The sequence below is a fragment of the Ovis canadensis genome, chromosome 3 (genome assembly GCF_042477335.2).
Source record: "Ovis canadensis isolate MfBH-ARS-UI-01 breed Bighorn chromosome 3, ARS-UI_OviCan_v2, whole genome shotgun sequence".
In the NCBI taxonomy this organism is placed as follows: Eukaryota; Metazoa; Chordata; class Mammalia; order Artiodactyla; family Bovidae; genus Ovis; species Ovis canadensis.
The window spans coordinates 167,364,771-167,389,633 of NC_091247.1; the positions used below are offsets into that span (position 1 = coordinate 167,364,771).

Sequence of the window (24,863 nt, forward strand, 5' to 3'; positions counted from 1 at the left end):
GGTGTGTGATCCTATTAATATGCTGTTGAATTTGTTGTGTTTCTATACACTAACAATGAACTATCAGAAAAAGAAAATAGGAAAATAATACCATTTATAATTACACCAAAAGGAACTAAATACCTAGGAATATATCTAAGGAAGTAAAAGACTTGTACTTGGAAAACTATAAGATGCTAATTAAAGAAACTGAAGATGACACAAACAGAGGAAAAGATATACCATGCTCATGGATTAGAAGAATATTGTTAAAATGACCATATTATCCAAGGCAATCTACAGATTCAATACAATCCCTATCAAAATACCAATAGTATTTTTCACACAACTAGAACAGTATTCTTGCCTGGAGAATTCCAGGGACAGAGGAGCCTGGTGGGCTCCCGTCTATGGGGTCACACAGAGTCAGACACAACTGACGTGACTTAGCAGCAGCAGAACAGCAAATAATTCTAAAATTTGTACAGAAACACAAGAAACAATAGCGAAAACAATCTTGAGAAGGAGAACAGAGCTAGAGTTATCATGCTGCCTGATTTCAAACTATGCTACAAAAGCTATACTAATCTGAACAGAAATGGCACTGGCACAAAACTGGACACAGATTAATGGAACAGAATAGAGCCCAGCAATGAACCCACACTTATATAGGCAACTAACCTATGACAAAGGAATCAAGAATATACATTGAGGAAAAGACAGTCTCTGCAATAAATGGTACTGGGAAAACTGAACAACTACATACAAAAAAAAAAAAAATCAACCTGGACTATTTTCTCACACAATGCACAAAAGTAAATTCAAAATGAATTAAAGACTTAAAAGTAAGACCTGAAACCAGAAAACTTCTAGAAGAAAACATAGGCAGTAAACTCTTTGTCATCACCCTTAGTAATTTTTGTTTTGATATGTTTCCTCAGGCAAGCAAAAGAACAGCAAAAATAAACAAAAGGGACATCAAACTAAAAAGGCTTTGCATAGCAAAGGAAACCATCAACAACATGAAAAGGTCACCTGCTAAATGGCAGAAGATATTTGCAAACAATATCTGATAAGGGGTTACTTTAAAAATATACAAAAACTCATACAACTCAACATCAAAAAACAAACAACCTGATTTAAAAATGGGTGGAGGATCTGAAGACATTTTTCCAAAGAAGAAATACACATCATACAAGGGCATATTTCACAGGTTCCATAATCAAGTATTAAAATAATCACATATAATAAAAACAAATAACTATCATAAAAACAAAACACAAGTAATAACAAGTATATTGTAGAAAATTTTAAATTAACAATTTATTTGCTTTATTTACCAACTGGTAAATGAAGATCCAAAGCTACAAAGATACAGTGTTTGCCTTTGCATTTAAGGCAATTTCATTTCTCACCACAGTTACTTTTTCTGATGTTAGAATCAGCATCTTCTGTGCCTTCCCTGTATTTAATTGATCGTTTATGTTTGTCCACTTAGGAACCATACTTTCTTCATGATCACTGAAGCTCTATAGTATAAAATATCATTGTCTTCATATATTTGAGTAGTATCGATCCCGGTTTTGAAAGTCTCTATGAGCATATTTTGCATAGGTCTTATTATGAGGGATCCTTCCAAAAGGTTCATGGTCATTGAAACAAGACTCAAAAACTTCATCAACAGCTTTCTGAGCTACTTCTTTGCTAATGTTCCTAACAGCCAGGATAGAACGAATGGCTCTGTCTCGCACACAAGTCTAAGGAGCAAGAAAGTATATAGTGTTAATCTTATATGAAAATTTACTCATGAAATAGTAACACTTCACAAAAGGTCCGAACCACAGTCAAAATTAATTTTCTCTCATGTTATTTTATTCATTTTGATCAGTCCAAAAAATAAAGATGCAATTATGGAGCATGTTTAGCTCAATCTAAAATTATTTAGGTATAAGAAAGATCTCTTCCTCTCTTCCCTTCTTCTTATCTTTCCCAATGATGATAAGTTCTAGGCAATATCTGCTAAACAGTAACTCCCAATTTGAAAAATCATTTTAAAAGTCTATAAATAAAGTTCTGGTTGAATTTTTTTAACTTGAATAAATCTGAAATATACTGCTGTGCCTCTCTCTCTCTCAATTTTTCATAGCTGACCATTGCTGGATAACTTCCTTTGAGAGGGGCATCTCCCCTGGAGGCAACAGGAAACCACACACAAAATTTGAAGGTTTTCTAATTTTTCAGGGGGGAAAAAAAAAAAATCAAACAAGTTTTTTTCTTGGGCACCTGCTATACAAAAGCTAGGACTCTTCTCCCACTGCCTCCACTTATCTCCATCCTATCGCCCGCTGTATTCATCCACCGCTACTTCCAACCCGAGGTAAAAAGAGGAGAGCTTTCTTTCAAAGACTCTTGGCCCCGGAGGACATGCCTTATGTGCATCAGCCTCTTCTTGGGGATGTGCTGAGTGCACCCTGCCTCCACTCTTTCCACTGAGAGCCAGAACACACGGCCCATTCAAATGCTGCCTGGGCTGACTTCACCAGAAGAGCAGGGATTGGAGGGCACAGACGCCATGTGGCTCAGGACAAGTCAGCGGCACATCACCAAGTGGAGCTGGCACAGGCTGAAAGCGTAACAGCCTTATCTGCGCAGTCACCCTTCCCAGGTCCCAGGTTTGCCTTCTGACTTCCATTCCCTGAGTTCACAGTTTCTCTTAGTTCACTGTGACATTCCACCTTCCTCCCCAGAGCTGAGTTGAGTTACTCCACCAAGGACCTTCCTGTTGTTGTTCCAAGCCTGTCCTTTCTACATCTGGTTGAAACTGCTACCCTGATGCCCATGTACGTCACAAACTGGCCCAGCAACCTCTTCCCACAGAAAAGCTCTGACCAGCCCTTCTCCTCAGTGTGGACACAGAGCCTCTTGGTTGCTGTGGGAAGAACTGCTCACATTCTTCACCAGTCCATCAGTTCTAAATTTCCTCTCCCCAGGTCCATTTATCGGTGATGTTAAAAGCTTTCCAGCAGGACTGATCTTGCCTATAGTTTTCATTTTGTTTTGTTCACAAAACCTCTCAGCTCAGCTCTTCATAGTTAAGTCTGTGCCGATGCAGAGCTTTGCTGTCACATCACACAGCCTTGATAAAGGAGCGCTAATACACCCCGCGCTGCGCTGCAGTCTCTGTTCTGACAGGCATTACTTTTTTAAGAACAATGATAGTTTGAAACAGAAGTTCAGGACTGTTAGAATAGAAGACAGGATGTGATTTCATCTCCATTCATTATCTACCCCCATCCAAAATGATCCCATGCGAGATATCATAGCTCTTTTCACTGTGAAAATCTCCCAGTCACAGAGCTTGCCCTTAATTATAAAACATAACTGAATTCCCTCTATTGGTTTAAGTGATATACATGTTGTATTCTTTTCAAATAATAGTTCTTTCACATTTCAAATACTAAATGTACTTCTCATTTCTCTATTCATTATTTCCACTCATAGCACTCTTGACAGTTAAGCGATTTCATGTGTTAGTTTTTACCTGATGGTGTTGTTTTAATCCAAAATGCAACCTGAATATTTCATTTAAAAGTGAGCAGTCCCCACTCAGGTTAGCAGCTCGAACCTATCACAAAGACAGAAGGCAGACAAAAAGAAAGTAAGCACTTGTGCTCTATACCTTTATATCAGCTGATTTTTTTTATTATAAAAGAATATAAAATTGGCATAATTTTCTGAGGACAGAGTATCTGTGAGATTTTTTCAACTGGTGGCTCAGACAGTAAAGCGTCTGCCTGCCGTGTGGAAGACCCGGGTTCGATCCCTGGGTTGGGAAGATCCGCTGGAGAAGGAAATGGCAACCCACTCCAGTAATCTTGCCTGGAAAATTCCATGGACTGAGGAGACTGGTGGGCTACAGTCCATGGGGTCACAAAGAGTCGGACACGACTGAGCAACTTCACTTCACTGTTGACTTAAGAAGTTCTTAAGTTAAGAAAAAGAGCAAAGGGCTTCTCTGGTGGGTGAGTGCTAAAGAATCTGCTGCCAATACAGGAGACATGGGTTTGATCTCTTGTCCAAGAAGATCCCACATGCCGTGGAGCAACTAATCCCACGCGCCACAATTACTGAGCCTGTGCTCTAGAGTCCAGGAACCGTAACTACCAAGCCCTTGTGCCATAACTACCGAGGCCCATGCTCTGCAACAAGAGAAGCCACCACAATGAGAAGCTGGTACACCGCAAGCAGAGTTAGCCCCTGCTGGCTGCAGCTAGAGAAAAGACAAAAGACGGCATGGCAACGAAGATCCAGCACAACCAATAAATAAACAAACAACTACTGAATTCAGAAAAGCATGTTTTTAAAGAAGGCCAGACATCTATGAGCTAAGCTACAAAATATCACCTATTCAAAAGGAATTTTGAAAATGTTTCTCTGGGGCCTTAATGACAGAACTAATTTCTTTTGCAACCAAAAGTCAGAGCTGGACTTCTGAGTTAACGATTCTGCCCTCTACAATCTTTACAGATACTCTGTTCTCACTTCTAGAAATGACCAAAAGGACTTCAAGAAAGAATTCTTCCAAAGACCTACAAACTGATTCTTAATATGCGCATAAAACAGAATAGTACCTAAGACACTCAGGCGCACAAACCTCCCAGTCCTCCTAGCCCAAACCACTGAAACTCTCCTGGACCTTCCCTAAACCCATGTAAGTTCATGACCTTCCTCCAAGGCCTCAATTGGCCTGTGAAAAGTTAATGGGTACAGGAACCAAGAACACTCCAAACTGGTCATGCTATGAATATGACAGCCTGAGGTCAGCACGTATTTTCCAATTTGCTGTATCTTTAAGGTAAGACGCAGCTTTGTGGATGTGCTCAGTCGTGTTTTCCGACTCTTTGCAACCCCATGGACTGGAGTCCGCCAGGCTCCTCTGTCCATGGAATTTTCCAGGTAAGAATATTAGAGTGGGTTCCCATTTCCTACTCTGAAAAGCAGCTTTAATATGTGAAAGAGTTGTGGAACTACCCACATTCTATAGCCAGCCTGGCCACAATTTTGCTCATTCACTGCAATCAGATGGCCCACTTCTTGATGCTCCTATAATAACATAGCTTCATTCCTCTGAGGAGCTCAAAGCACTTAACACACTTTAACTAGCTAACAGGCATTAATTCTTGTAACACCCAAGAGAGAGAAATATTCAAAAGCTCAGGTTTCAGTCTTTTTTCCAAATTATATGAGTTATAATCAGATGCAGTGAGGCTGCTTATTAATTTCAAGGGAAAGAAAAAATAATCTAAATTATGAAATATAAGCTTGAAATTTATGTTTAATTTTTTAAGCTTCTCAGCACATTGCACTCTTCAATTAATGAAATGCAAGTATGAAATACAAATGTCTTTCTAGGAGCATATATATATATATGTATTTCTGAAAGCAATCCAATCAACATAGGAAGATAATAATAAATATCTTCCTATATTGTATTTTTCATACTGTTCATGGGGTTCTCAAGGCAAGAATACTGAAAGTGGTTTGCCATTCCCTTCTCCAGTGAACCATGTTTTGTCAGAACTCTCCACCTTGACCCATCTACCTTGGGCGGCCTAACACAGTATGGCTCATGGTTTCATTGAACTAGAGAAGGTTGTGGTCCATGTGATCAGTTTGATCAGTTTTCTGTGATTGTGGTTTTCATTCTGTCTGTCCCCAGATGGATAAGGATAAGAGGCTTATGGAAGCTTCCTGATGGGAGAGACTGATTGAGGGGGAAACTGGGTCTTCTTCTGATGGGCGGGGTCATGCTCAGAAAACCTTTAATCTAATTTTCTGTTGATTGGCGGGGCTGTGTCCCCTCCCTGTTGTTTGACCTGAGGCCAAAACTATGGTGGAGGTAATGAAGATAATGGCAACCTCCTTCAAAAGGTCCTGTGCACGCATAAGGCACTGCTGCACTCAGTGCCGTGGACCTTGTTCCAGGCCACCGCCAACCCACACCTCCACCAGAGACTCCTGGACACTCACGGGCAAGTCTGGGTCAGTCTCTTGTGGGGTCACTGCTCCTTTCTCCTGGGTCCTGGTGCACACAAAGTTTTGTTTGTACCCACCAAGAGTCTGTTTCCCCAGTCCTGTGTAAGTCCTGGCGGCTCTATGGTGGGGTTAATGGCAACCTCCTCCAAGAGGGCTTATGCCATACCCCCGGCTGCTGTACCCAGAGCCCCTGCCCCTGCGGCAGGCCACTGCTGACCTGTACCTCCACAGGTCACACTCAGACATAGTTCTGGCTCAGTCTCTGTGGGGTCTCTGTGTCCTGGTACACACAAGGTTCTGTTTGTGCCCTCCAAGAGTCTGTTTTCCCAGTTCTGTGTAAGTTCTGGCAGCTCTATGGTACAGTTAATAGCGACCTCCTCCAAGAGGGCTTATGCCAAACCCAGGTCTGCTGCACCCAGAGCCCCTGCCCCAGCGGCAGGCCACTGCTGACCTGCACCTCCACAGGACATACTCAAACATGTAATATCATCTTGAAAGTGAAGTTGCTCAGTCGTGTCTGACTCTGTGACCCCACGGACTGTAGCCTGCCAGGTTCCTCTGTCCATGGGATTTTCCAGGCAAGAATACTGGAGTGGATTGCCATTTCCTTCTCCAGGGGATCTTCCCAACCCAGGGATCAAACCCAGGTCTCCCGAATTGCAGGCAGACTCTTCACCATCTGAGCCACCAGGGAATCCTATATAGCTACTAGCAGGCTGTAGATGAGAGAAAGGAAATGTCTCAAAACTCAGAGATTGGCACCAGGCCCTTCACCCACAACATGCATTTTGAGATAACACTGGCACAAGGTGAGTTCACCCGGGCCATTAAATGATTGACATGAATCTTGAAGAAAGGCAGGTTTCCAAGCAAAGACATGCAAACACTCAGGCGCAGGTCTGGCTCAGTCTCTGTGGAGTCTCCTGGTGTGCACAAGGTTTTGTTTGAGACCACCGAGTGTCTCTGGCAGGTATGGGGTTTGATTCTAAACGCAATTTGGCCCCTCCTACCGTCTTGCTGGGGCTTCTCCTTTGCCCTTGGACATGGGGTATATTTTTTGGTGGGCATTCTCATGTCGACAGTTGTTCAGCAGCGAGTTGTAATTTTGGAGTTCTCACAGAAGATGAGTCCATATCCTTCTACTCTGCCATCAAAGATAGGCAAAGATAGGCAAAAAGATAGGACACTGAAACACGAACTCCCCGGGTAGGCAGGTGCCCCTATGCTAGGAGAGAACAGTGGAGAAATAACTCCAGAAAGAATGAAGAGACGGAGCCAAAGAAAAACAACACCCAGTTGTGGATGTGATTGGTGATGGAAGTAAAGTCTAATGCTGTAAAGAACGATATTGCATAGGAACCTGGAATGTTAGGTCCATGAATCAAGGTAAATTGGAAGTAGTCAAATAGGAGATAGCATGAGTGAACATTGACATTTTAGGAATCAGTGAACTAAAATGGACTGGAATGGGTAAATTTAACTCAGATGACCATTATATATACTACTGTGGGCAAGAATCCCTTAGAAGAAATGGAGTAGCCTTTATAGTCAACAAAAGAAACGCAGTATTTTGGTGCAATCTCGAATAATCTCTGTTCATTTCCAAGGCAAACCACTCAATATCACTGTAATCCAAGTCTATGCCCCAACCAGTAAGTAATGCCAAAGAAGCTGAAGTTGAACAGTTCTATGAAGACCTACAAGACCTTCTAGAACTAACACCCCCAAAAAATGTCCTTTTCATTATAGGGGACTGAAACGCAAAAGTAGGAAGTCAAGAGACACCTGGAGTAACAGGCAAATTTGGCCTTGGAGTACTGAATGAGGTAGGGCAAAGGCTAATCGAGTTTTGCCAAGAGAACACACCCTCTTCCAGCAACACAAGAGAAGACTCTACACATGGACATCACCAGATGGTCAACACTGAAATCAGACTGATTATATTCTTTGCAGCCAAAGATGGAGAAGCTCTATACAATCAGCAAAAACAAGACCAGGAGCTGACTGTGGCTCAGATCATGAACTCCTTATTGCCAAATTCATACTTAAATTGAAGAAAGTAGGAAAAACCACTAGACCATTCACATATGACCTAAACCAAATCCCTATACAGTGGAAGTGAGAAATAGATTCAAGGGATTGGATCTGATAGACAGAGTACCTGAAGAACTGCGGACAGAGGTTCGTGACATTGTACAGGAGGCAGTGATCAAGACCATCCCCAAGGAAAAGAAATGCCAAAAGGCAAAATGGTTGTCTGAGGAGGCCTTACAAATAGCTGAGAAAGGAAGAGAAGCTAAAGGCAAAGGAGAAAAGGAAAGATATACCCATTTCAATGCAGAGTTCCAAAGAATGGAAAGGAGACATAAGAAAGCCTTCCTCAGTGATCAATGCAAAGAAACAGAGGAAAACAATAGAATGGGAAAGACTAGAGATCTCTTCAAGAAAATTAGACATACCAAAGGAACATTTCATGCAAAGATGGGCACAATAAAAGACTGAAATGGTATGGACCTAACAGAAGCAGAAGATTTAAGAAGTGGCAAGAATACAGAGAAGAACTATAGAAAAAAGATCTTCATGACCCAGATAACCATGATGGTGTGATCACTCACCTAGAGCCAGACATCCTGAAATGCAAAGTCAAGTGGGCCTAAGGAAGCATCACTACGAACAAAGCTAGTGGAGGTGATGGAATTCCAGTTGAGCTATTTCAAATCCTAAAAGATGATGCTGTGAAACTGCTACACTCAATAAGCCAGCAAATTTGGAAAACTCAGCAGTGGCCACAGGACTGGAAAAGGTCAGTTTTCATTCCAATCCCAAAGAAAGCCAATGCCAAAGAATGCTCAAACTACTGCACAATTGCACTCATCTCACACACTAGCAAAGTAATGCTCAAAATCCTCCAACCCACGCTTCAAAAGTACATGAACCCTGAACTTCCAGATGTTCAAGCTGGTTTTAGAAAAGGCAGAGGAACCAGAGATCAAATTGCCAACATTCATTGGATCACAGAAAAAGCAAGAGAGTTCCAGAAAAACATCTACTTCTGCTTTACTGACTACATCAAAACCTTTGACTGTATAGATCACAACAAACTGTGGAAAATTCTGAAAGAGATGGGAATACCAGACCATCTGACCTGCCTCCTGAGACATCTGTATGCAGGTCAAGAAGCAACACTGAGAACTGGACATGGAACAAAAGACTGGTTCCAAATTGAGAAAGGAGTACATCAAGCCTGTATATTGTCACCCTGCTTATTTAACTTATATGCAGAGTACATCATGCGAAATGCTGGGCTGGATGAAGCACAACCTGGAATCAAGATTGCCGTGAGAAATATCAGTAACCTCAGATATGCAGATGACACCACTCTTATGGCAGAAAGCGAAGAAGAATTAAAGAGCCTCTTGATGAAAGTGAAAGAGGAGAGTGAAAAAGTTGGCTTAGAATTCATCATTCAGAAAACTAAGATCATGGCCTCTGGTCCCATCACTTCATGGCAAATTCATGGGACAACAATAGAAACAGTGACAGACTTTATTTTGGGGGCTCCAAAATCACTACAGATGGTGACTGAAGCCATAAAATTAAAAGACACTTGCTCCTTGGAAGAAAAGCTATGACTAACCTAGACAGCATATTAAAAAGCAGAGACATTACTTTTGCTAACGAAAGGTCCATCTAGTCAAAGCCATGGTTTTTCCAACAGTCATGTATGGATGTGAGAGTTGCACTATACAGAAAGCAGAGTACCAAAGAATTGACGCTTTTGAACTGTGGTGTTGGAAAAGACTCTTGAGGGTCCCTTGGACTGCAGAGATCCAACCAGTCTATCATAAAGGGAATCAGTCCTGAATATTCATTCAAAGTACTGATGCTGAAGCTGAAGCTCCAATACTTTGGCGACCTGATGTGAAAAACTGACTCATTGGTAAAGACCCTGATACTGGGAAAGATTGAAGGCGGGAGGAGAAGGGGATGACAGAGGATGAGATGGTTGGATGGCATCACCAACTCGATGGACATGAGTTTGAGTAAGCTCCCGGAGTTGGTAATGGACAGGGAAGCCTGGTGTGCTGCAGTCCATGGGGTCACAAAGAATCGGACATGATTGACTGAACTGAACTGATGCTGCATTTTTGAAATGAACTGTTTTATTCTAGAGAAAGCTAGCAACTTTACCTGTGGAAGGCAGCACAGCAAACCCATCAAGAACTTTGACTGTAATCTTGCCTCTGCCACTTACTAACCATGGTATCTAAACAACTGCCTCACTTTTCACCAAATAAAATGGGAATAACAGTATCTACACCTCAAGGGGTTGTTGTGAAGATTAAATAAGAATCCACAAACAGAACAGTGTTAGGTACACAGCCCCCAGTAAATGTTTATATAAATTTTATGATATAGGAAATGTTTATTCCACAGGAAAAATTGTTTTTTTATATTATAATTAGTCATATAATAGTCAAATCACTATTATTAGGATTTAAACGTTATATTTAAGACAAAAATTATATTCAGTAGTTAAAAATGGAAATCAAAGACTAACATGGCATTATGACAAGAAAACAAATATGTTTAAATAAATCATACTTGAATAAAATGTTCAAACACACAATGTTCAGGGTGGGGGGAAAGTATCTTCTACAATAAAACTTACCTCAGAGCAGGCCAAATGTCTGACATTGGTGAACCAATTGACGTGAGCACGACAATGATCAAACGCGTGAATGAGCTCGTGGGTGACCACTCTGTTCATATGGGCCTGATTACGGATATTATTCTGGCACAGAACAATCTAAGAGGCACCAAAATGAGAGAAGGTCAGTTATTTCCAAGAGCTACTCTCATTTCATAAGATTCCACCTTCACTCTCACCTGAGGGGGCTCACTGCATGGAAAGCCTCACCTACTCTTCTCTATCGAGACCACACCCACCCCACCATCAAGGCCCAGTCTTCTCCATACATGCCAGGAAGGCTTCCCCAAGGGCTCTCCTCTCCTTGGACTGCACAGCACTTAGTGTAAGGACATTTATTCACATATCATCCTCGCTGGGTGGAATGCACCAGCCTGTCTTGGACTCTTAATAATATTTAACTGTGGACCTTGGAATGAACCAGAGATTCAAATTCCAGCCCCACTCCTTACTAAGTCAGTGACCTTGGGCAAGTTTCTTAAGCTTTCTGTGCCTCAGTTTCCTCAACTATCAAAAGGAGATGACTTACATTACCTACCTCATAGAACTGTGAGAATTAAATGAGAATATATGTAAAATGCTTCTTATCAAGTTTCTGAATGAGCAATGAATCAACAATGCATGACCACACTGTCCCATTCTACTAGAATTGCCAGGAAAAGTCCTCAGAAAGACCTTCAGAAAGAAGTGCAAAAAGCCAACAGCACACTTTACAGGAAGACCCTATAAGAATAACAAAGACATGAGGGGTCCTAATAATAATAGTTTCTACTTACTCCATACTTACTATGTGCCAGACACTGGGACATGTCCCAGGTATTTTATATACATTCATTCAACATTCATTTATTCAACTAATGTTTATCAAGAGCTATTAGATTTACAGTCTACAAATGGAGATAGAAATTAATCAAATATTTACCAAAATGTTTGAGCACATGCAATAACAGTTGTTATGAGTACATACAATGGAGTACCAGACCTGATCTGCAGAGTTGGGAAATGGTTCTGTGCAGAAGGAATGTTAAAACTGGGATCTAATGGATGGATGAACAGGAGCCAGATTGGAGGAGAGGGGAAGGGAGCATTCCAGAGAGAGAATAATACATGCAAAGGGTAGGGGGAGGGTTGAAGGACAAGAATGTTTGAAAAGGTGAAGGTAGGCCCATAGGACTGAAGCACAAAGCTGGAGGTGGTAGGCATGAGGTAGGGCTGGTGAGGTCATCAGGGCCAAGTCACTCTTTATCCTGACAGCAATGGGAAGTCACTGAAAGGGAACAGTGAAACAGGGGGTGTTTTATTTTGCTTTCATCCTTTTGACCACAATTGGAAAAACAGGCATAAGATGATTCAAACTGGATGCAGAGAGACTAACTGAATGAGAATAAAGTATTCTAGGCATTGGAGAAGGAAATGGCAACCCACTCCAGTGTTCTTGCCTGGGGAATCCTGGGGACGGGGGGGAGCCTGGTGGGCTGCCGTCTATGGGATCGCAGAGTCGGACACGACTGAAGCGACTTAGCAGCAGCAGCAGCAGCAGGCAAGAGATAATAGTGCCCAAGCTAGGGTGGTAGAAGCCTAAAAGGTATTTAGGAGGTAGATTGCACAAAATTTGGTGCTGGATAGAAAATGAGAAGGGAATAGAGGTATCAAGGATGATCCCTAAAGTTCTAGCTTGGGTAATAGGATAGATGGTGGTACCATTCACTGAGATATACAAAACTAGAAGACCAAGTTGGGTGGAGATGGAGGATGGTAAAAAATCATCAATTTGGATTTGGACATGTCAGGTCTGAGATGCCTTTAAAACTTCCAAGTGTAGCTGTGCAGTGAACACTTGGCTCTACGGATGTGGAGCTCAAGACAGAGTTCTGACCTAGCAAAACAAATTAGATCACCTTGGCAGAGTGCCAGATAGAAAAGAAGGGGCTGTAACACTCTGGATTAAGGGACTTCAACATTGAAGGGCTGATACAGGAAGCTGAGCTACCAAAGGAGCAACTGCAGGAGTGCTGCATACCGGAAACCATGGCAAGCAAGTGGCGTTAGCTGTTCAAGTCAAGTGAATGCATGAGATATGAGCCAGCAATCCACTCTAGGCAGAGACCCTATGGCAACTCCTGCCTGTGTGCTTCAGGAGAGAAGGTGAAGAATTCACAGCAGCATTGCTTATAATAATACAGTTGGAAATGACATTAGAGAGAGTAAACTCTACTACAGACATACAGTGGAATAATATATACAACAGTGACACTAAATAAACCAGGGATGCATACAAGACAAAAGAATCTCACAACGTTGTACAAAAGAATTAAGTTACAGAGGACTATATCCTGTATAATTTCATAAAATGACAGAGTATTATATACGACCCCAAGTATATATAAAGGTTAAAAGCAGGCAACAAAGGACTTTCCTGGTGGTCCAGTGGCTAAGACTCCACGCTCCCAGTGCAGGGGTCTGGGGTTCGATTCCTGGTCAGGGAACTAGATCCCACACCCCACAGCCAAAGGTTTTACATGCTGTAACTAAAGATCCCACATTTTGCAATGAAGATAAAAGATCTCACTTACCACAACTAAGACCTGGTTCAGCCAAATAGGTAAATCTTTTTAAAACTTTTTTAAAAGCAGGCAACTACATAACACAATGTTTGACTGTATACATAGATGTTAAAACCATTCAGATAAGCAAGGCATGATTATTACGAAAGTCAAAAATAAGGAAGGGGGGCTATGATCCAAGAAGGGGCATACAGGCTTCTAAAGTCCCAGAAGGGTTTTATTTCTCAAATCTGTGTGGTAGTTATACAGATGTTAATTTTATTATTATGACTTAAAGCATACATATAGGTTTGTTATTCTTCTGTATGAATGAGACACTTCACAACAAAAATTTTAATTAAAAAGAAAAGAGTTCCCAACTGTATATAACACTGCTGAGAAATATGATGAAGATTCGAAATGTGCACTCTATTTAACCCCAAAAGGGAATGGACCCACCTGGAGAGCTATAGGTGTTACAGTTATCAATTTACAAATGAGGAAGGGATAAGAAAGCTGTGGTACATATACACAATGGAATATTACTCAGCCATTAAAAAGAATGCATTTGAATGAGTTCTAAAGAGGTGGATGAAACTGGAGTCTATTATACAGAGTGAAGTAAGTCAGAAAGAAAAGCACCAATACAGTATACTGATGCATATAAATGGAATTTAGAAAGATGGTAATGATGACCCTATATGCGAGACAGCAAAAGACACACAGATATAAAGAACAGTCTTTTGGACTCTGTGGGAGAAGGTGAGGGTGGGATGATTTGAGAGAATAGCAATGAATCATGTATATCATCATGTGTGAAACAGATCGCCAGCCCAGGTTCGATGCATGATACAGGGTGCTCAGGGCTGGTGCACTGGGTTGACCCTGAGGGATTGGGATGGAGAGGGAGGTGGGAGGGGGGGTTCAGGATGGGGAACACATGTACACCCATGGCTGATTCATGTCAGTGTATGGCAAAAACCACTACAATATTGTAAAGTAATTAGCCTCCAATTAAAATAAATTAATAATTTTTTAATTTACAAATGAGGAAACAGAGAATAAAATTAATAACTTGCCCAAGTCCCACAGCTAATAAGCAGGGGAATAAGGATTTGAACTCAAAGTCTATCTGACTCCAAAACTCAGACACCTCACCCCTCTGCTATGTTGCTCTTTCCCATGATTTCCCTGAAACAGCTATAAATAACCAAAAGACATATAACGTCCCTAGCAGGAAACAATTAAACGTAGTTAAATGTGTGTTACATACTCACGATGGAATCAGTGACGTACAACACTTTTATCTACCCTCATCACATGACGTATCTATCTACCACCTCAAAACTCTGTCAGAACCCCCCACTGACTTGAAACTAACATGTGTTGACTTGAGTGTAATTTACAAGAGAAATCTCATTTAATTCTCATAATCATATCTGTGAGATAAATACAATCACTACCCATATACTACAGATGAGAAAACTCACTCTCGTCAAAAATTCTCAAAGATGCATCACTTCCCACTGTGTAAAGATGAAATTCTTTATGCTGACATTCAAAGCCTCCCACCATATAGCAGCTGAACAGCACAATATCCCCTATGGTAACCACACCCACCTCCAAGAATTTAACCTGCCTCAAATTCTATCTTTGTCTGCATTCACGTCTTGTCTCCCCTGTGAGGTGTGAGCACCTTAAGGGTCAGAATTGCGACTACCTCATTTTTTTTCAATCCTGCACAAAGTCTACTAAGTAGAATGCCTGGCATGTGGAAGGCACTCAGCAAACATGAGGAGAACTGGAGGAAGGAAAACAACTCGGTAAAACGCCTACCTGAGACACTGAAGCGTCAAAACCTCCACTGACATTTCCATTACAATCTTCACAAGAAAAGTGTCTGTCTTTGTTAACAGCACTAGAAGGCAAGAATGGATTAAAGAGACAACGTCCAGCAGCAGCGTCCATGGGGCACAGCCCTGGGCCAGGAGACCCGGATCACCCACATCTCCACCACTGCCACACGGGACACCTTGGGAAAGCAACTGAACACCCTCAGCACTTCTTAGTTCTCTCATCTGTAAAATAAGGAGACTGTCTGCAAAATCAATCCCAGTTCAAACGCTATGCCATGAGTCCATAAAGCATTGGCTCGACTAATGAAGACCACACTGGAAATATGCTGGAGTTTCTGCCCTCGGGCCAGAATGTTAAGAAGGGGAGCTCAGAAGCCACTGTTTCCGATCTCCTCAAAGTTGCACGATACCTGGACGGCTACTGTATGCATAACAAACTGAGACTTCTTCTCTATTAAGGATAATGCTGAGACTGGCATAGTGGAAAAACTAGGTTTGGTAATTAGTTACGATAAAGATTGTAAGTATTGTCTTTACTAAATACCTGAGGTGAATGGTGGAGCCAGAGATGTGGAGTTAGGGCAGAAGAGGTCTGGAGAAAACAAGGCCTGCCTGGAGAGAATGCGGCCAACCACCACCACCACCACCACCTACCATGTGGAAACAGCTTTGCGGCCTGAAGTGAAAAATCTGAAGTAGTTCCAGTTTTGGGGGGATGGGGGAGAAAGGGGTGGTTTGTTTTCAGCAGTCAGAATATAGAGTAGCACTCTAAAAAGATTTACTTACCAACCTGAATGCTTCATGGCATCAAGTAGAAGTTTGACATATGGATCTAGAAAGAAATTGATTCAATTACATATGGTAATTGGAAAAGAACAGCAGCAATTAAATTATCCAAATATTATAAAAGAAAAAAATACCTCTCAAATCTCAGTGAAGTAATACTAATATCTAATTTTAAGCAATACTAATTAGTAATTAAGTATACTAATATCTTAAAATTGATTAAAAAATGAATACAAAAAGATAAGCTTAGATTAACATAAAAGCAAGTCTTTAATGAAATGAAACACTGACAGAAATACGAAAAAGTGTACCACCAAACATCTTAGATAATATCAAATATGTTTCTCAGTTAAATGATCAAACACAATGTGTTAAAGTATATACCAAAAGACTGAGGGAACGTATATGTACAAAATATACCAACATGACCGTGGTCACAGCCACAGAAATGAACAGCAGCACAGTATCCAGATTAGAGGAAGGCAGTAAGTGGCCCCACTGCGGTCTGCCCTCATCTGTACACAGCATCCCATTCTGAGTACCACACTCTAAACAGGACCTGCCAACCAAAGCCGTTCCACAGGAGAAGCTGACTGGAACAGCTCAGGGCTATGTTCCACAGGAAGCAAGAAAGGGACTTGTAGATTTGGAAAGGAGAAAGAAGATACACAGATGGCCAAAAGGCACACGCAAAGCGGTTCAACATCTCTAGCTATTAAGGAAATGCAAATCAAAACTACAATGAGATTTCACCTCACACTGGTCAGAATGGCTATCATCAAAAAATCCACAAACAACAAATGGTGGAGAGGGTGTGGAGAAAAGGGAACCCGCCTGCACTGTTGATGGGAATGTAAACGGCTACAGCCGCTATGGAGAACAGTACAGACGTTCCCTAAAAAACGAAAAATCGAGCTACCACATGACCCTGCAATCCCACTCCAGGGTACACATCTGGAGAAAACCATGTTCCGAAAGGACACACGCACGCCAATGTTCACTGTGGCACTGTTTACAAGAGCCAAGACACGGAAGCAACCTAAATGTCCACTGACAGAGGAGTAGATAAAGACGTGGTACACGTGCACAGTGGAGTGTTACTCGGCTACCAAACAATGAAGTAATGCCATCTGCAGCAACATGGATGGACCTAGAGAGTGTCATACTGAGTGAAGTAAGTCAGAGAAGGAGAAATACCACATGACATCCCTTACATATGGAATCTAAAAAGAAACGATAACAAGTGAACTTACAAAACAGAAAGAGACTCACAGACAGAAAACAAATTATGGTTGTGGGGCAGAGTGGGGGTGTGGGAAGGGATAGTTAGGGACTTTGGGAAGGTCACGTACACACTGCTATATTTAAAATAGATAACCAACAAAAACCTACTGTATAGCACATGGAACTCTGCTCACTGTTACTTGCCAGCTTAGATGGGAGGGGAGTTTGGAGGAGAATGGATACATGTATATGTATGGCTGAGTCCCTATGCTGTCCACCTGAAATTATCACAACATTGTTAATAGGCTATACCTCGGACACGACTGAAACAACTCAGCAGCAGCAGCAGCAATACAAAACAAAAAGATTAAAGTTTAAAAAAAAAAGATTTAACTAAGGCTACAATAATTTCAAGTATCTGAAGGGGTGTCATGTGGGAATAGATTCTGCCAACATTTGTTCAGAGAGCAGAACAAGGACCAAAGGGCAGACATTACATGGAGCACATTTCAACTCAGCATGAGAAAGGGTTTTTCCAACAATTACAGCAGTCGATACAAGAGCCTGGTAGCCTCAAAGGGCTTCAAAGATAACCTGTTCCAACAGAGGTCTAAAACACTCTGGTCAATTGATGGCACAGAGGTTTCTGATCAGTGATGGGGGTGAAAAAACCTAGACAACTCCGGAGCCCCCCACCACCACTTCTAAGAATCTATGAGCCTGTTAAAATTACATGAAAATATAAGGAACCCAAGTGCCTCTAACATCAACTTTTCACATAGATGTCCTGAGAATATAAATGCACAGCAAATTACGTGACATAAGCCAAAAAAAAAAAAAAAAAAGGATATTAAGGTTTTCAAATGCTGAAAGCAAAAACAGGTGAGTAAAAGTATTGTTGGATGAGAAAGTTAAGTACTGGTTACTGCTTTTCTAACCTGATCCCTCTTGAAGAGTGTTAACAGTAAAATAATTATTATTAATAAATACTACTTAGTGTGTATCAAGTATCAGGCACCATACTAAGTGCATTATTACTGAAGCAACTGAGAGTTTTACAGAGCTGAAATGGGTTCAAAAGTCTAGTGTCCTCTTTAAAAAAAAAAAAAATGCTGGGACCACATTGGTTTGGTTCTTCAAAGAAGGACCTGCAGTATTTAGAATGGATGTGCTCTGGAGAAAAATAAAACAAATGTCTCCCTTGAGGCCTGATCTCTTTCATCACACTCATCCCAGGGATAGGATTTTAAAGCTGCAGGTTGATGCTTTAATACACTAACAGGTTCTCCAGCAGCTTTCCCCTTGGAAGGTTGAAGCGGGTTAATTACTACTGGGACTCAAGTTCAGCACCTGGTCTTTCTCACTTCCTATCTCAACTCTTCCTCCACTTTTTGGCTCTTCCACTGTAAGAACAGCTAGTTTCTTTATTCAGCTCCTGATACACTGGCACTTTACACTTATAAAACCTATTCCTCACAACAACCCTAAAAGAGGTACTTTCACCCCTTCCCAACTCCCTTTTCCTTTCCCTGATAAAGACAGACAGGATCAGAGAGTCAAATCACTCTTCCATGTGTAACAAGGAAAGGGATCAAAATTTAAACCCACATCTAAATCTGCAGCCCATCCTTCCCACTGCATTCCACTTTGGAACATTTTAAAGGCAGGGTCCCAACTACTCTCTGTATTTGCCCAAAGCAGAATCTAGGAGGCATTTGATACCTATTTGCAAAGTAAATAAAATGTCATCATTCCCCTCTACTCCCCTTTCTCCTCCCCTGATTCCTGGAGATGCAGGTAATCTCAAGAAGGATGGAAAACTCACTGAGTGGTTGACTTCTGAACTGTCACTGGCCAGCTATGAAACAGTAGTCTTATTTTGGGACAAACAAGTTTGTCTTTGATGCTCTTAATGTATCTAAAGTAAACTTGGGAAGTCTATGGCCTTGTAAAAAAGTTAAGAAATCTCTAGTGCAATGTCCCTGGATTTAGAAACTGGTCAGCAGATGGTGTCCCTATGTAACCCATAGCAATGGTTCTTAACCTTTTCAGGTTCATGGGCATCTCAGAACATCACGGGGCTAGGAACTCTCTCCCCAGAAAAAAATGCCCTTAGGAGCACACAAACAGGAGTTTCGCAGTCGATATCAGATGTTTCCACATTCTGAAGCCCATCTGTGTATGAAGGTTAAGAACCCTTTTCAACAAAGAGTAGGACTGCAAAACTGCCTTTGCACTGCCAGCAGCAATGAATCAGGACAAAACGCCGCAGGGCACAACCCTTAAAGAATGTCAGAGCTGTTGTGGACATGTCTAAAATGGTTAGACCAATTAGGCCCAAGACGGCAGAAGATCCAACTTTCAGTAGATCTTGAGCCTTATAATATGCTCATTTTAATTTATCAGTATGCTACATGACACAGCGCACAGCAGTTCCGAGGCTAACCATAAAAGGCCAAACAGTGGGCTCTGGCCCCAGTCCTGGAAATCCCCACCCTGTCTCCAAAAGAGTTGGAATAATACCCCCACTCATTAGCCTATGAAATTATCCAGCCCATAAAAACTTACCAGCCCATATATCCAGGCCACCCTCACCACCTGAGACAGACCACCTTCTGTCCATGGTACATGGATCTCCCAGGGCCTCCCACCTTCTGAGACAGCCCACACTGTCTATGCAGTTTGTATCTCTCTCAATAAATCTACTTCTTACCTATCATTTTGCCTCCTGCTCAATTCCTACTGCAGTGAGACATAAAGAACCTGAACTTCCTGAGACCAGGTGTGCGATTTCAATTAAAAGACAGCAGGTTCCGGTCCCAGGCTGCAGGGCTCAAGTCCCAATCTGAGTTTTAGCTGAGTTCAAATCCCATCTGAGTTGCGCGGTTTCAGCAAGTATGCTTTAATTAACGTAGCTCTTTAAAACTCTGCTTCACCTGGACTCTCCAGTCCCCATATTAATGTACAATTTACCTATGAAATGAGAGGATCTGTCAGAGTGTGAAGGAAAGGGCTAACTCCTAACCCGACTCCTCATTCACGCCACAGGCAAACGTAGTCCTGAAGTGGGCCTCAGCGCCTTCTCTGATCGAAACTGAGGCTCAGACCCCCACACCCACCCCACGATGCCAAATCTGCCTTAACTCGCCCTTGGGGCCAGAACCCGGCCCCCGCCACACCTGAGCCGAACCCGGAGCCCCCTAGCGGAGGGGTACGGAGGCCCCTCCCCGCCCGCCCGGTCCCAGACCCCACCCCGCAGACGTCCAGCCCCCGGGTCAAGGCTCCTACTTGTGGCCAACGTCTTTAAGAGCATAAGCTGGCACTTCTGGTTGTTGGTGAAGAAACTGGAGAGGAACGCTTGCTGTGGCTTCCCCTGAGCCAGCCGCTCGGAGAAGACTTGGCACCCGACGTGTTGCTGCTGCAGCTGCTCCCCTGCCACGGAGCCCGGCTCGCGCTCATCCGGAGCTTCTGCCATGCCTCCCACGGACTTTGCCGCGGCTTCTTCCTCCCGCTTCGGGCGGCGGAGAGTGAGAGAGGGAAAGGTAACCTCCCTCCCACCGCCCAGGCCCTCCCTCTGCCAGGCCGAACCGGCGCCAGGCCGGCCGCCGTCTCTGGGCGGGGCCAAGGACGTTCAGTGCCTGGGGTCTGCAACCCGGGACACAGAGGGAGTGCCGGGCAAGAAGCGCGGGGCGGGGCGACGGTAACGGGGCGGGGCGGCGAGTGTTGGGCGGGGCGATAGTTGCTGGGCGGGCCTAGAGGGGCGGGGCCAGGCGCCAGCTGGCTGAGCAGGCCTGTACCCTCGCAGAAAGCAGCCGGCCTCTTATGGGCTTCGCCCCTGTCCCTTGGAGTGCTTGTGCGATCCCCACAAGCCTTGTTCCGCAGCCTCGCTTCCTCGTGCACACTCCTTCCTTACCTCCTGACCAGTGCTGGCCATTAAATACCCTTCTTCCCCTGAAGGTTTTTGTCAACTTCCGACTTCCTGCTTTGTCCACCAGCAGGCTAACTGCAGTCTCTGGTCCACCTCTTTCTTGACGCCCCGAATATTGAAAGGACTGTTTCCCGGAAACGTTTGAAAACTGCAATTATAACGATTGGTCACGCTACAGTACTCAAAATATAAGACCAAACTCCTTTTTTATTTTGCCTCATCTAGGCCATTCGCCCATCCTATTTTTTTGCCACCAAAAATAACTCTAATTGATGAAATAAATTAATATTTTATAGCAAGACAAGAATAATTTAAACATTTTTTTCTCTGCCAGACCGAGCCTTTTCCCTCCCCCTTAGAGTGTATTGTGCATCTGCATTAACCAGAGCTTATAGTCCTTCTCAATCTTGTATAGTGTCAGGATGACCCACTACTTCATAACTCCCTTGAGAGATAACCTTCCTTCTGTCAGTAATTCATTTGATGTAGAACCCTTTATCTCAAAAACTTCTGTAACTGTGCTGTGACCTCTAAGGGGCGGGGCAGTCCTCAGCTTTCTGAAAGATTGTCTCCCAGGTTATAAACCTCGGGTTGTCTCAAATTAAATTTTCCATTTCTTTCTTAGACCAACTATTAACTTTTTCACCAACATAACAAAACACAACATTTCAACTTATACCTCCAAGCCTTAGAATCCCATGGACAGAGGAGCTTGGTAGGCTACAGTCCACGGGGTCACAGAGTCGGACACAACTGAGAGACTTCACTTTCACTTTCCAAGCCTTAACTCATACTTCCATCCTTAAGCCCTCATCTTTGGTCCTTATGGAGAAGGAAATGGCAATCTACTCCAGTATTCTTGCCTGGGAAATCCTGTGGATACCGTCTGGTGGGCTACAGTCCATGGATCGCAAAGAGTCAGACACAACTGAGCATGCACACATACACACACACACAAACACACACCCTCAGTCCTTAAATTCCAGGTCCTGATCAAATCTACCTAATCCACAAGGCATTCCCAGATACCTTAATCAAAATTAATCTCTCCTGATCTCCCAATGTACAAAGTACTTTGTACCTATTATGGCTTCATCAATACCTGACAGGTTTTAACTAACTTGTGTTTCCCTTTTTCCACTAAATTTACTCAGTTCAGCTCAACATTTATTTAGCACCTTCTGTGATGTGCCAGGCATGGCAGCAGAAACATAAGAGAACTTTTGAGGTTGAGAGGAGCATATGATTTATGTAAGAAAGGTATCTAAATCATAAAGATTCAAGAGATATTGAGGAATAAAAACAGTACCTATGTGTCAAAGGTGCTCAATAAATAATTGATTGAGATGCTCAGATTACTCATTCATTTGAAACATAAAATTATGAACACCTCCTATGTACATAGACTGCTAAAGCTATAAGAAAAATGCTACTTTTTATTAAGCTGAGATAGGTTATTTGTTATCCCTACCACAACCCTGCAAAATAAATATTATCAGTTTTTTTTGCAGATAAAGAAAGTGGGCTCAACAAAACTGAATAATTTATCCAGGACCACACAACTAGCTCTAATGTAGTAAGGGAACTAAAATATACAAATATGGAAAACTAGACCATTATGAAACAACCAGTCCAGTTGTCAGACTCTGCGAACCCATGAATTGCAACAGTCCAGGCCTCCCAATCCCTCACCATCTGCCAGAGTTTGCCCAAGTTCCTGGACTTTGCATCAGTGATGCCATCCAGCCATCTCATCCTCTGATGCCCTCTTTTCCTTCTTCCCTCAATCTTTCCCAGCAACAGGGTCTTTTCCAGTGAGTCAGCTGTTCATATCAGGTGACCAAAATACTGGAGCTTCAGCTTCAGCATCAATCCTTCCAATAAGTATTCAGGATTGATTGCCTTTAAGATCAACTGGTTTGAACTCCTTGCTGTCTAAGAGACTCTCAGGAGTCTTCTTCAGCACCACAGTTCAAAGGTATCAATTCCTTGGCATTCTGCCTTCTTCACCGTACAGCTCTCACAACCGTATGTGACCACTGGGAAGACCATAGCTTTGACTATATGGATCTTTGTCAACAGAGGGATGTCTCTACTTTTCAACACACTGTCTAGGTTTATCATAGCTTTCCTGCCAAGAAGCAATTGTCTTCTGATTTCATGTGGATGGCAGTCACCATCCACAGTGATTTTAGAGCCCAAGAAGAGAAAATCTGTCACCGCTTCCACCTTTTCCCCTTCCATTTGCCTTGAAGTAATGGGGCCGGATGCCATGATTTTAGTTGTTTTAGTATTTAGTTTTAAGCTGGCTTTTTCACTCTGGAGGAGGGAATGGCAAACCACCCCAGTATGCTTGCCATGAGAACCTAGACCATTATAAGTTAGTGTAATTAGTCTGGAATTCTCAGGGAAGGCTAGATAGAGAAGATGGGGCCTGAAATAGACTATAAAATGTGAACTTCTGAAATGCTATTCAGCTACTATATTACCAAACATTTTTTTTTTATGCTCATTGCTGAAGGCAACAGAGAGAAAACTAGAAAACTGTATACCAAAATATGATCAGTAGTTGTCTACATATCAGATTATTTTTATATACATTCATCCACATTTTCCTAATGTTCTACAGTATGTATTACTTTTATAATCAGAAAAATAAACTTTTAAAAATTGAGTAGGCTTTGGATGCCATATGTGTAATTTCATCCATTTATACTATAAAGACATGAGTGGAATGGGAAGGCATTTGAAAGAGAGGAAGTGCAAACACAAATTACTAAGTTAAAAAGAGAAAAATAATTACCGCAGAGAAATGAGAATTTAGGCTAAGATTTAACTATAAGTATTTTCATTTCTCCATTGCAGTACCAATTAAGAACAGAAAGGTATTTCTCTGGTGGCCCAGAGGGAAAGAAGTCACGTTGAAGTGCAGGGGATGTGGGCTCAAGGGACCTGGGTTTGATCCCTGGTCAGGGAACTAAGATCCTACATGCCTTGGAGCAACCACTGAGCCTGAGCACTGCAACTACTGAAGCTGGCATGCTCTGGAGCCCATGCCACAACTAGAGATCCTGCATGCCTCAACTAAGACCCAACACAGCCTCAACTAAGACCTAATACAGCCAAAAAAAAAATAAATAAAAACTCTTTTAAGGATAGAAACTGTTCTAACAAAAAATACAATGGAAAACATACAACCATGTTGGTTTTTAAATGAAATATGCTATGAAAGTGCTGCACTCAATATGCCAGCAAATTTGGAAAACTCAGCAATGGCCACAGGACTGGAAAAGGTCAGTTTTCATTCCAATCCCAAAGAAAGGCAATGCAAAAGAATGCTCAAAGTACCGCACAATTGCACTCATCTCACACGCTAGTAAAGTAATGCTCAAAATTCTCCAAGCCAGGCTTCAGCAATACATGAACCATGAACTTCCAGATGTTCAAGCTGGTTTTAGAAAAGGCAGAGGAACCAGAGATCAAATTGCCAACATCCGCTGGATCATGGAAAAAGCAAGAGAGTTCCAGAAGAACATCTATTTCTGCTTTATTGACTATGCCAAAGCCTTTCACTGTGTGGATCACAATAAACTGTGAAAAATTCTGAAAGAGATGGGAATACCAGACCACCTAATCTGCCTCTTGAGAAATCTGTATGCAGGTCAGGAAGCAACAGTTAGAACTGGGCATGGAACAACAGACTGGTTCCAAATAGGAAAAGGAGTACATCAAGGCTGTATATTGTCACCCTGCTTATTTAACTTATATGCAGAGTACATCATGAGAAACTCTGGGCTGGA

At 42.3% G+C, this 24,863-nt stretch overlaps 1 protein-coding gene across 10 annotated transcripts in view; it reads right to left on the bottom strand.

Annotated features, from left to right (window-relative positions):
• Window positions 1-1,277: 1,277 nt before the first annotated feature.
• The window catches only part of ATP23 (ATP23 metallopeptidase and ATP synthase assembly factor homolog), a 75,535-nt gene continuing 51,949 nt past the window's right edge, over window positions 1,278-24,863 (bottom strand). For 2 of the 10 annotated variants that reach the window (XM_069584794.1, XM_069584792.1), the window contains exons 2-7: window positions 21,049-21,211; window positions 15,912-15,957; window positions 15,106-15,187; window positions 10,688-10,825; window positions 3,521-3,604; window positions 1,278-1,736 (exon numbers count right to left, since the gene is read on the bottom strand). In XM_069584794.1, coding sequence (XP_069440895.1) covers window positions 1,533-1,736; window positions 3,521-3,604; window positions 10,688-10,825; window positions 15,106-15,187; window positions 15,912-15,928 — 525 coding nt within the window. In that variant the 5' untranslated portion in view covers window positions 15,929-15,957; window positions 21,049-21,211 and the 3' untranslated portion in view covers window positions 1,278-1,532. The other 8 variants (XM_069584791.1, XM_069584793.1, XM_069584790.1 and 5 more) reach the window with 7 other exon arrangements.